Source organism: Stegodyphus dumicola, chromosome 2, assembly GCF_044657685.1.
Source record: "Stegodyphus dumicola isolate Sdum_Otavi_A_Nest chromosome 2, ASM4465768v1".
Taxonomy (NCBI): domain Eukaryota; kingdom Metazoa; phylum Arthropoda; class Arachnida; order Araneae; family Eresidae; genus Stegodyphus; species Stegodyphus dumicola.
In genome coordinates, this window is record NC_140769.1 from 31,141,167 (window position 1) to 31,154,303 (window position 13,137).

A 13,137-nucleotide genomic window follows, 5' to 3' on the forward strand; every position below is an offset into this window, starting at 1 on the left:
TTCATCGTCTTTTGGAAAGCTAAGGGAATCTTCCTTGTTGAATTCATGAAACATGATACAGTAATGATTTTTGAAATTCATTGCAATACTGTCAAGAAAATGAGAAGAGCCATTAAGAATGAATGTTGCGATGTCCTGACATCTGGGTTTGTGTCCTTGTATGACAACACTCACCCTCATACTGCTCGGTAGACACAAGACGTTTTGCACCAGTTCAAATGGGATGTTTTTGATCATTCTTATATTGTTTGGACTTGGCTTCTTCCAGTTTTCATCTATTCATTCATTTGAAGGATTGGGTTGGGAATGAACACTTCTCTGACAGTGATTTTAAAAATGGTGGACTTTTTCAATGAAATACCAGCTGGCAATGTTCTATACTGAGAGGATTTGATTGTATATAACAAGAGTTCTCAACCACGGGGTGGAGAAGAATTTCATATTTCCAAAGAAAAAAATACGGTCAGTCTTTTATTTACCAGTTAAGTAATTAATTTTAGGAAACAGCTGTCGTATACGGAATGGGTTAGTGAGAAACTCCCGAAGCAGTAGGTGATTCTGCATTTTCCTCAAAATTTTAATTGATTTTTTTTAAAATTTTGAATTGCAGAAATATATTTATAGTCATCTTTATGCATTGCATTGCTCAAATTAAACTTTAACCATAATTTATCTTGAATTTTCGGTACAGCTTGAGTATAGGACCCCATTGGCGATTTTTGGCTTGGTGCACTTTTTGGACGGTTGTTTTTCTGGTAACCCAGTAAACTATAGAATACTCCATTTTGGCAATCCTGTCGCATTCCCGTGTGTTTTAAACCAGAAAGTGTCATTTTCTTCGAAGGAGCAAAATATTGATGTATTCAACAAATTTCTCGAAATTGTAAAGGACATAAACTGGGCAGGGTATAGGATTTTTTTTGTAAATTTACCATGATTTTGTAAACTTTATTAAATTTCCAACATTTCTTTTATTTTTAATTTAAACATGTATTCTGAACTCCTGTTTTCAGTTTGATAACTTAAAACTTGCATTTTCAATATTGCTGCTTAAAATATGCCTCCATGTACTTGTGTATTTTCAAACTTTACTTTTAATTTAAACATGCATTCTTAACTCCTATTTTCATATTTTTAATTTAAACATGTATTCTGAGCTCCTATTTTCAATTTTACAGCTTGTAATTTGCATTTTCAGTATACCTGCTAAAAATATGCCGTTATTTATTTATTTTCAGTTTTACTGTTTAAATATATATTCTAAATTTGTATTTAAAATTTTTCTTGTTAAAATGTGCATTCTAACATCTATTTTCAATTTTAACTGCTTTTACAAGGCTAAACTTGTATTTTCAATATTACTACTTAAAATGTGCCCCTACTTACTTATGTACCTTCAAATTTGCTGTTTAAACATACATTCTAAAATTTTTTCTGGTTAAAACTTGCTTTCTAACTTGTGTTTTCAATTTTAACGGCTTTTCCATGGCATGGCGAAATTTCTGGTCACCAAGGCAAAAAATCACCAATGGGATCCTATACTCAAGATGTTCCGAATTTTCTTTCTTTTCTTCAAAGAGACAACATATGTAAGAAAAATTTGAAAATGGGCCATACATTCAATACAATTTTAATTTTGTTTAAATTTATTTTGATACTTTCCTGTTATAAACACCATTGGAAAACAAAATCATTAAGCACAAAATTTGCAGCATAGGAAAAACCGTTAAACAGAAAATGCACGGAAATAACAAAAATTTTAAGTAAAAAATACAATGTAATAAAATTGAATTTACATTTCTTGGATACAAAATTTCTCAATTCCACTTAATTTCTTGCACACAGTTTTCAATAACCATGTATCTGTAACTGCAGTCATATGGATTTAAAAATGTTTTCCTGTCCTATGTGCTGGAATAATGTAAATTGAGCTATGCACACCACACACACACACAAACAAAAGATAAAAGAGTGCTATATCTCCACAGGACCAATTGATAAAATTGTGTTTTTCATGACTCGAAAGTATGATTTGGGATATATATTAGATTTGTATATAGCATTCTTCTAACATGTGTATTTCCACACAAAGTCGGACTTTTTCTGAAATAACATACCAATTCTTTTCCATATTTCGATTCTACAACTCAAATTATGCCTAGATATTAAATTTTGCAATTTTTGGTGAGAAATTAAAAAATTTATCTCGGTGCAATTCTTTTCAGTTTAGGCCAAGAACAATTCACTTTGTGACAATCTACAGCAACCTATTTTCCTTTCCTTTTTTCCCTTGTCCTTGAGCAGAAAAAAAGTCACTCCTTAAAAAATTTTAAGTGCATAAACTACATTTTTGTTGTTATCACTTGTAATAAATATGCCAAATTTCAAAACGTGGCAATATATATAAATTCACATATATCTTAGGATATTTTGAATAAAAAAATCTCTTAATTTTTTGCAGGTATGCTTAGAAATGCATCTACTTTAAGATGATGGTAAATATTTTACAGGTTATAATTCAAAATATTTTCAAAAAATTATTTAAAAAATAAATCATGAGAAATGCACAAATTTTATTTGGAATGAACCTAAATTTCGAGATGTGAAAGTAACACTCAAAAAAGTTTAATCAAAAGAGATAACAAGGTTTAATCCTAGTATCCGGTGCACACGGGATTTGGCTGCTTTTGGCGACTTTATGATGAGCAGTAAAAACGGGACATAAACGATGAGTAGTAAACGAGTCATTCAAAAATATATATAGTTATATATAGTATATATTATGTATTTGGTTCTAGTGTAGAATTGGGTGCCCCTTCGATTAGCAACAATTTTTTGTAAAATTTTGGCGATGAAATCGTATTTCTGGTTACCATGATAGTGTAACTTTGCTTTAGCATCCTGATTTTTTTAAAATAAAAATAGATTGATGTGTACATGGACAAATTTAAACAGTGCGCAATGCCTAGTTTGTGCAATTCTGGGATGTTTTTTTAAGTGAAAACAGATCGATGTGTACATGGACACACAGTTTATGCAATTCTTTGACTTTTTATTTTGGTTTTGTGTAGCGGCCAACTTGAAATTGTGTCTTCCTGACGCCGATCTTGCCGTCAAAAAAGAATCTCCAAAAAACAAGGGGCACCCAATTGTAAACTTTTACCATGTATTTACACACATAATGTATAGTATATAGACGTTCTTTGGATCATTTTTGGTGTTGGCGATAATTTTCAAAATCGCGCCAAGGCTGCACCGTATACTAGGATTTTACCGATAACAAATATATACCAAATTCAATAAATTTTGAACGCTGACTTTTTAAAAAAACTAATCGCACAATTTTTACACAACTTGGCAGTTTGGCATAATTTTAGTTGCAGAATTGAAAAATGAAAAAAAATTGGCATGTCATTTCAGGAATAGTCAGATTTTGTGTCAAAATACCTATATTAAAACAATGCTATATATAAATCTAATACATATCCTATGTCATGGTTTCGAGACGAAAAACGCAAGTAGAATTCCATTAACCAGCCCAGTAGAACGGGAGATATTGAACTGCCTCCCCCTTTTTTTTTTGCAGTGTACAACTCTATGCTATGCTGCTTTGCTTCTTATTCCAGCATTTTGCTGAATCTGTAAATCCTTCCAATGTTACTTTCATACCAAACAAAGAAACTTTCATTTATTTCTTTTGTTTGCCTTCACCACTAAGTGGTTCTTTAGATTACTTTATTAAATGCTTTGAACAGATATTTTACATATTTCTATTCAACAGTTGTTTCTTTCTACATTTTTTTAATACTTCTAGCAATATTCAGAAATTCATAATCTATGGATGTTAAGTTCTTCTATTCGATTTTCTTTCAAGGTTATATAATACAAAAGTACCTTGTTTTTTTACACTGTGCAAATGTGATTACAATAAATAATGTAATATTTTGTGTTTCATATGCAGCCATATTACATACATAAAGGATGATCGTGAATCATCCTTCTTGTTTACAGCAAAATACTTTCGAAGAAAAACATATTAAACGCCAATTTAGAAAAACATTATTGTTAATATTACAGATATTAAAGAGACGGCTAAACCTATATTGATAAGTCTGCAACAATTCTAAAAATGTACGTGCTATAAGTAAACACAGACTTCCAATTTTATAAACCATGTTTACTTTAGCACAGATGATAGTTTTAAGCCTATTTATTTACATCTGCATAAATTAATCAAATAAGTAAAAGAAATCGAGTATTCATCACTCACCTGGCTCCTTGAAGACTGACTCTGAGTCTGCTCGATTTGTGAAGCCTGGGTTTGCGAAGGTAACGAAAAATCAGTGAATTCAAAATCTGAACCCTGGGTATCAGCACCCAAAAGATCATTTCCTTCTTCAGGATCTAAGAAAGTTAATGTTTGAGAACTAGGTCCATATGCATCGACACTCATTGCGAAATTTTATAATAAAGCAAAAGCATATAAATTTTCGAATGCAAGGCGATATAAAACACAGCTTCGCACAAACAAACCACACACTGACTGTACACTATCAACGCAAGTGCATTAAATTTCGCACCTCCATGTTTAACATCCAACTGTGCAATGCTATGTTCGTTAGCGCTGAGTACAGTTTGTAAACGTCATTTAATTACCTCCAACTACAAAATGGTCAATAGCTATTAACGGAGTTGCATACACTGAAGAAAAAATACTAAAATAATTTTTAGCTTATCTTATTTTTAACCGTCATACACGTATACAAAATACTAATAAATAAATATCTGCGGAATTACGATTTTCCCCGAAGGTTAATAGTTAAAGTTGAAGTAGGTGCCATTTATGAAAACAAAATCTTGCTCCGTTCTAAACTCCTTCAACCTGTTAGATACAAGGATTTGTTGAGTATTTCCACGCTAAAACACGTTAAAACGTATGGTTTATTTGAGGCATCTGTTTCAGAACTGGAACAGTTATTAAGGCGGTTTGTTGACGAATGTCTGCCTATTCTTTCAACATAAGCAAATTTAGCCACGTATTATCACATAAAAAATGTAGTCAAGTACTGAGAAAGTCTGCTGCTACATGAAATACATCCTCAAAATTATGATGAATCAACAAAATGGCATACTTTATCATATTATTAATAAATATTTGCTGAATATCACTTTTGTTTTATTAGCACTTTTTCGCTTAGTGTGAATATTGAAAAATAGAGGCGCCACAACTCCATTTGGGAGGATAGGGATCCGTTAGGGGAAAACATTTAATTTTTCTGCATTAAAATGGTTAATTTTTTTACCTCAGGAAACACAGTAACATTTACAGACTCACCATGACATGATTCATTCATCACAATGTTATTTCTACAGCACAAAATGTGCATATACATCCATTATATTCAAATATTTTGCAAACCGAAAGGTTCCGAAAACGTCATTGCCTCTTTCGCCAAGTAGGAAATTTGGCGAATTTTTTCACGCCTGTGAAACTGTTTCTTGTCTGTTTGTAGCTTTTAAACATTGCTTTGGACTGGATTATTTTGGTTACGGCGGCAAAGCATATGAAATCTGTTCATCTAAAGAAAGAAATGCCTTCCTGAGAGGCTTTCTCAATGGAACTGGTTCGTATCCACATTATGCATGGGAAAAATCACGAAAACCCCCATGCAGGAACTTCTTTGAGGATTTGAACAATGCTCGATCTAGCAATTTTCAGATATTTTACCGTTTGGCCGCGAATGGATCTTAAGACTTGTTTTAATTATTAAACAAATGCCAGGCCATTGACCACTGTGAACAGATACAACGCTGCGAGACGGCTGCCGACCTTATGCAACCATTGTGGCTCCAAACGGGATTACTGCCGCCCCACCGTGATCAATCAACCATGTTTTGACCCACAGCGCAAGGCCAGACAATGCAGTACCGGTAGCATATTTCATAAGCGCACATCAGCGTAGCCACTGAGGGAGGGGTTTCGAAAATGGACCAATGAGCTTCTATTGCTCTTGTGACGCTAAATCTTCATGCATGTGAGCGTATGTCGTTTACGTTTAAATTTGCATTTATTTCGCTGTAAAAAAATGTATGACATAGTAGAAAATCTTGTAGTGCATTCGTTTCACGAGTTCAATTAATCGCTGACATTTCACTTTCACGATTTTTATCACAATATTTGGATTGATGTTCACGGCTCTTTACATCGAAAAAAAGACTCAAGCTATATAATTAGCTTCGAATATTATGCATTTACTTAACACCTGTGGATTAAGGAAATTCGAGTGTATGGTTTTTTTTTAAATAATTTTTCATATAGACTGCAATAAAAAGTGTTGACTTCTATTTACATATATAATTGGTGTAAATATTTTTCTCATATGCATAGTTTTAGGTAAAGATAGCATTTGGGCTCAGATGTTTATCACATATTCCTTTCTTCATCTTATTTACCGTTTATTGAGTAATATTTCGCATGGATATTTTTGCGGAGTATCCAAAATGTGTTTGTATTTATTTCAAATTCTTTCAACTAGGCAGTGAAATCTTCACATTTGCTTATATTTGATCTAACTTCGCAATGAAAATTTTCAGAAGAAATCGACGATACTTTAATTATTTTGTACAGAAAATTGCGTGGCAAAATATTTTACACCATTTTGCTTAAATCTTAAAGCACGCGAAAGGACATGACAGAAATATTACTGGATGCCCATTGGTCCATCCTACAAGCCACACCCTCGGTGGCTACACAGATGTGCACTTGTGAAATATGCGTACCGGTACGGTCCCTGCCGAGCCTTACTTTGTCCCGAGAGCCCTCAGACCTGCTGTGAAGAGTGTTTATATGCCCCCGTGATTCAGACTGCCTAAGTACAGATCCTAACCAGTACTTCCCAAGCATTCGCCTGAGTCAATCCCCGGGAAGAAATGTGAAAAGATACAGTTGTAACAGATTCCATTACTCTATACTAAGGGCAGATGTGGTGGTCTCTTTATTATGGAGGCACCTAATAGGTGGGACACCATTGCCTCCTATGAAGGGACGGACAGTTACCACCATGCCTTCTCTGGAATTCGAACCCAGATCCTTCGGTATCGCAGTCGGGCTCCCCTAACTACTGTACCGTCTTGGCGGCACTCCTGTAAAAGTTACTGTGAAGAAATCTAGTTATTAAATACATCTAAATTTATAACGATTATAAATATTATCTAAACGTAACATTTAATTGTAAGCATAAATTGAAATTCTGTTGACAAATATGTTTATAAAATTCTTTTAAAAAGAATTATTCGTACTGAAAAGCAATCTGTTAAAAGGTCTTGTAAAGCAAATTGTATGAGATGCGTACGTAAGGAAGTAGTAAAGAAGAGTTTTTAGAATATGTAGTGTTGAAATTAAGAGTAATATATATATATATCTATATAATAAGTATTAAAAGAATTATTTCCTTACATTTTCTAATAACTCAGTTACGTACTCAGTTTGATAAAAATGCAGATGTTCGTTTTATAGGTGAATAAAATGCCTTCCAACCCATTAACGTTAATTAAAACACAATAACACGCCGAATAAATACTAATTCAGAAGTCAAACAACAAAAATCAGCGTTATATTTACAAAATTTTCACAGGACTAGTTTCGATGGTTTTACCGAACCAGCATCCTCAGCTGCAAAACCGCAAATGAACAAGATAGGAAATAATGATTAGATAAGATAAGAAAGCCTGGACAAGAATAAGCAAGTGGCGCCATCTGTTGGTGAAACCAGAACTAAAATATAATTTCTTTAAAAGCCGAAAATCTTTCTGTTCTAGTTAACGATCCTAATTCCAACCCAAATTTGCCAAATTTGTTTCTCAAAATTCGCTCTTAAGGAGTGGGATCATAATTATTTATTCAAATTCCAGAAGTACCGTCTTTGAATCTGCTCACATGAATCTACAAATAAATAAGGAACAATTTTTAGGACGTTGCTTTAACATACCGGTATTTTAAATATTTGAATCGAAATAGACGGATGAGTTTTTCACTTTACAAAAATTGCGGTTTTAAAAGACACGGGGGTAGGTAAACAGTACTTAGGTTCGCGCAAGCGAAATGAAACTTAGATGGTTTATAGTACACTTTCACGAATAAAATTAAATTCAGTAGTATTTTTGTATTTGCGTCAGAGATGAATTAGCGAACAGAGTGATCATACTTCAGTGTCTGAAGAACCATGTCGGTGATAATGATAAGTTAATAAAATGTTGCAGTAAAATTAAAAACTAACCATCTGAACTATTTACAACTGGGATATGATCTTGAATTTACTATTCATAAAAATACAACCTACTTTTCCTGAGTACTTCAGAAAAAATTGTTGTTTATATAACATCAAAGGATAAAGCAATGGGTTTTATTTATAGTTGTCATAGGAGCTTACCTGTTAGACGTTTCGTATCAGAGAGGGTAGAGCCTTATCAGACTGAAGAACTAAAAAAGGCCACAAATAACTTTTTCTGAAAGTATCATCATACCGAGTATGTTTAAAGGTTACGTTTTTAAAAATGATATTGAACAGACTATACTTTTCTAAGCGGTTAACATGAAACTAAAATCTGCCCTCATTGGATAACTAACATAATATCTAAAATCGTAAATACTAATAGTTTGATCTGAGCTCAAATCTCTACGAACAGGCTGACTATATGAAAGTTCTCATTGTAAAGCGAATGCAAACCGTTTTTCCGAAAACGCTTCCCTTGGGCAGCTAATCATTGAATACTTTGCCATAATCTTTATAATCCTAACTGCAACAGTTGCGACGAAAATTAGAAAAATCTGGAATTAGTGGTGTAGTGTCGCTTCGATAACATCGATTTATTGAGTCATCATTTTGTTTCCGATAGAGTCAGGTCTGTGCCAAGCCTAATCGGTGCCGTCGTACAAATGTCTAGAGAGCGCCTTTATGCAGTGACGATATTAAAAGGACATTGCTTATGGTTAACATTTAAAATGAAGCATTATTAGCATAATAATATGAAAAATGGAAAAAATTACATTTTATCTTTTAATTTGTCTAAGTATGCAAACATTTTGTGCTTTTTTAGAAGCCAAATGGGAAAAAAAAAAAAAAAAACAGCGTTATATTTTTACATTTTTACAGGACTAGTTTTGATGGTTTTACCGAACCATCAACCTCAGCTGCAAAATTGCAAATGAATGAATGATTTACAGGATTCCTTGCCAATGTGTTTATTTTACATTGGCCAAACTAAGAGAGCCTAAAAATTTCGCGTTGAGGAACATGAGGCATATGCTAGAAAAAAAAACACATAAGTCTTCTGTTGCCCAACATTATTGGTCCGAAAACCACACTTTCAATCTTTCTGCTTGCAAAATTATTAAAAAAAATCTCTTCCATTGGTGAAATGGATTTTCTAGAGGCATTTCAAATTCAAAAAATTCTTTCTGTTCTAGTTAACGACCCTAATTCCAATCCATCTTTGCCTTCAGCCTTTAAAGAAATTCCGTTTTATTTCTGGTTTCATCAACAGATGGCGTCAGTAGCTTATTTCCTGTCCAGGCTTTCTTATCTTATCTAATCATTATATCTTACCTCGTTCATTTGCACTTTTGCAGCTGATGATGGTGGTTCGGTATAACCATCGAAGCTAGTCTTGTGAAAATTTGAAAATATAATGCTGATTTTTTTGTTGTTTGGCTTCTAAGTTAATATGTGTTCGGCGTGTTATTGTATCTTAATTTTGTGCTTTCTTAAAACCAACACTCAGACATATTTATTGAAGATTCCGACAGGAGTATTTATGTTATAAAAAGCCGTTCAGCTGATATAGAGGTTAGCGTTGCTGACTGCCGTGCCGAAGGGCCCGGGTTCAAATCTCGGAGGAGGTATGGATGTTTGCAAATGTATTATGTCCGTGTAGCTTGTGGGCACTCTAAATATGCAAGGCAAAAGTCCTCTGAAAAGGTCGGTGGTAGGGGAAGAGGGGATTAGGAGACGCTCGAACCCGTCCCCCAGAATACTCTCCATCAAAATTGGGGGCGAAACTGAGCTAAATCGCACTGTCACCTGTAAGATGCTCAAGGTTGTTGTCAACGACAGGCGTATCTTGAGTTCCTTGCCACGAGGAGTTTCGGGGGCTTGGGCTGACTATAGGTTAGACAAGTGAGTCAGCAACAATAATAACATGTTATGAAAACGTAACACTGTAAGCGATGCGAAACAGTACACTAAACTCATTAGATACCAAACATATTGCTGAACACTATTTATTATCTTAAAATTAAAAACAAATTAATTTAGATATCTAATAAGTTTGCCCTGAATAAATTGTTGTTCGCAGCATAGTTTACAAGGTTCAAACTGTGATTAAAAAAATGCTCTAGGGATATATCCAAAATTCTTTTTTGCACACCGCTATGTTGTTGACAACAATGTAGCTTAGACTTTCAACCGTCAATGCCACATTTCCTCCAAAAGTTTGCAAAACTTGCACCTAATGCATAAGATCTATACTATTTATATCGCTTTGATTTTTATCAGTAAATGCTTTTTGCAGTTTTTAACATAAGTTGAGTAGATCTTCTAAATATTATGTGAACGAAAATACGTGATGCCGATGCATATGTAAGGGTAGACGCCGGCGCCGTAGAGGCGATCGACAAATTGCTTAGTCCTTATCTTGTGTCTATTGTTGCAATCGTAGTAATTCGTGCAACATTTATCTTTTTTGTGATTTTTTTTTAGATTTTTGTGGAATCTTGCCAAACAACGAAAGAGTTAAAAGGTTGCTAAATTCTGCTGAAAAAAATTATGTTTATTGTTTTTGTTGAAAATTTTTTAACAGTTTCAGCAATGCAAAATTGAGTAGTTCTGAATTTAACAAATGGAACCACTTAACCCTTAGCCTGTCGAGTAATTATCTGCGAATCCCTTTAAAACTGTCGCTAGTTTTGGACCGAACTTCCCGTAAAATGTCGCGAAAATAACCCTAAACCTCTGAAAATTGTCAAGCAGTTCTTTTGTTATTTCCCATCCCTCCCAGAATTTTACTTCAATGATTCCGCTAAGTGATATTGATTGCCATATATTGTTCGGTAGCTGTGAGCTCTCAAGAGAATTGCAAAAAGCTGGACTCTCCGTGATGATCGTCTTAATGCCGCAGGCTACAGCTGCGAAACTTGAAAGGTTCCTTCCCTTAAACAATCTTATCTCTACATATCTTCTCTACATATAATAAAAGAAAAAGTCTGTCTGTGTGTGCGCGCCTTTCGTTCGCGCTGCGCGTAAGCTAATAGACCCACGGCTACGAAATTTCGTACATAGGTACATCTACACAAGAGCCAGTGCACTTCGAAGCGAGTTTTTCCAAATTCGAAATTCGAATTCGAATTTTTTTTATTTCATGTTTTGTGACGAAATTGTGTCATTTTAAAACATAATGGGATATGGGAAAGCAAAATTTTACTCTACACACTCCATTTTCATATCGTCATGAAACGTAGGCACTTTGCTATTTTACGAACTTAAAATAAATTTCGTATTTCAATAAATCGATTAAATACAAATTTATTTAACAAAGGGAGCTTAACACTTTTTCAATTGGATTTTTTCTAAAAAAGTTTAATTTTAAAAATGTACAGTTTATTTTTCTTTGATTTTTGGACACGTTAAACTTTCATCCTTGCGAATGCTTTTACAAAAAGAATTTTGGAAAAATGATAATATTTTGTATTTTTAAAAGATTTTTTAAATGAAGCTTCCGAGTACATTTCTCACATCTCACATCTTTAAAAATGTGATTTGGGCAACAATTTTCCTGTCTTATTGTTGTTGATAGATTTTTGATAAAATTGCATCATTTTGAATAGTTTCATTCTTTTAGAAATATGGGTTTGGCAACAATTTTTCATTGTATTTCTTATGTCACTGTTTTTAAGAGATTGGCATATTTCATTGTCATTTTTATATAAATATAATATATTTTTATTGATTTTTTTTTTTTTTTTTTTTGATAAAGTTGTTCTGTGGAGTAAAATTCTGCGCGGAATTTTATGTTTTTTGAGTATCTTTCATGTAATTTTTTTGCTTATTTCACTGTTTATAAGATATTGAAAAGTTTTGCATGATTTTTGTTCTTCTACGGAAAGTTTTTTAATTTTTTAATTAGGATAATTAATATTTGTATTAAGAGATATAGCTTATTTCATTGTAATTTTTTCCCTTGAAAACATAAGATAAAATATCATTAATTATACTTTGCTTTTCAGAATTTTTTGTTTTTTGCATTACTTTATTTTATTTATTGCTCATTTCACTGTTTTTAAGATATTGAAAAGTTTTGACTGATTTTTTTTAGGAAACAAAGTTATTAACCTCCTTTATACCATTTGAGTTCTTGAGATTTTGCAAAGGGAATTTGGTTAATTTATTTATTAGGATAATTAATATTTGTATTAAGGGACATTGATTATTTCATTTTAATTTTGTTATGCGTAATAACTTTTTTATGAAGTTGTTCTGCAGAGTAAAATCCTACGCAGTTTTTAAATTTAACGTTTGGAGTTCCCTTCAGCCATTTTTCCGGTACATTTAAAAGCCAGACGAAGGCTCGCAGCGTTAGTTTTCAAATAAATTGGTTTTAAAATTTACCCGGTTAAATTTTAAATTATTACGCATTTTTAACCTAAGTAACCTAAATCTGTATGTCACTGATTATCACCGGAATTTCAATGCAGACTGATTAAACTGCTATCACTAAAATTATATTCTGACAAATATCTGGTGCAATTTTCATTCCTTCTGAGATATTGCTGAAACATTTCGTATTATTTCCGATTTTCTGTATTTTTGTCATTAATTAAAAATCTTTAAAACCTTCAGCATTTTCCTATATTCTTCAACTGCAGGCAACTAATAATTATTTTAAATAATTTCTTTTTTCCTTAATTATTACGTAGTTTTAAGAGGACGAAAAAAGAAATATTTGGATGTTTTTAAGGGTGATAATATTAATATTAAATTTGCATTTTACTTTTTTATATACATTCAAGATATTCAGAAAAGGTGTGTGTGTGTGTATTTAATTATGACAAAGCACACTAGGGCTATCTGCCTAAGGGGAGGG

General features: G+C 32.8%; 1 protein-coding gene across 1 annotated transcript in view; it reads right to left on the reverse strand.

The window, feature by feature from the left end:
- Upf1 (Upf1 RNA helicase) overlaps positions 1–4,781 on the reverse strand; it is a 97,422-nt gene extending 92,641 nt beyond the window's left edge. Inside the window, exon 1 of the mRNA XM_035375232.2 lies at positions 4,271–4,781. Within this exon, the coding sequence (XP_035231123.1) occupies positions 4,271–4,453 (183 nt within the window). The 5' untranslated portion in view covers positions 4,454–4,781. The remainder of the gene's footprint in view (positions 1–4,270) is intronic.
- Positions 4,782–13,137: the final 8,356 nt, after the last annotated feature.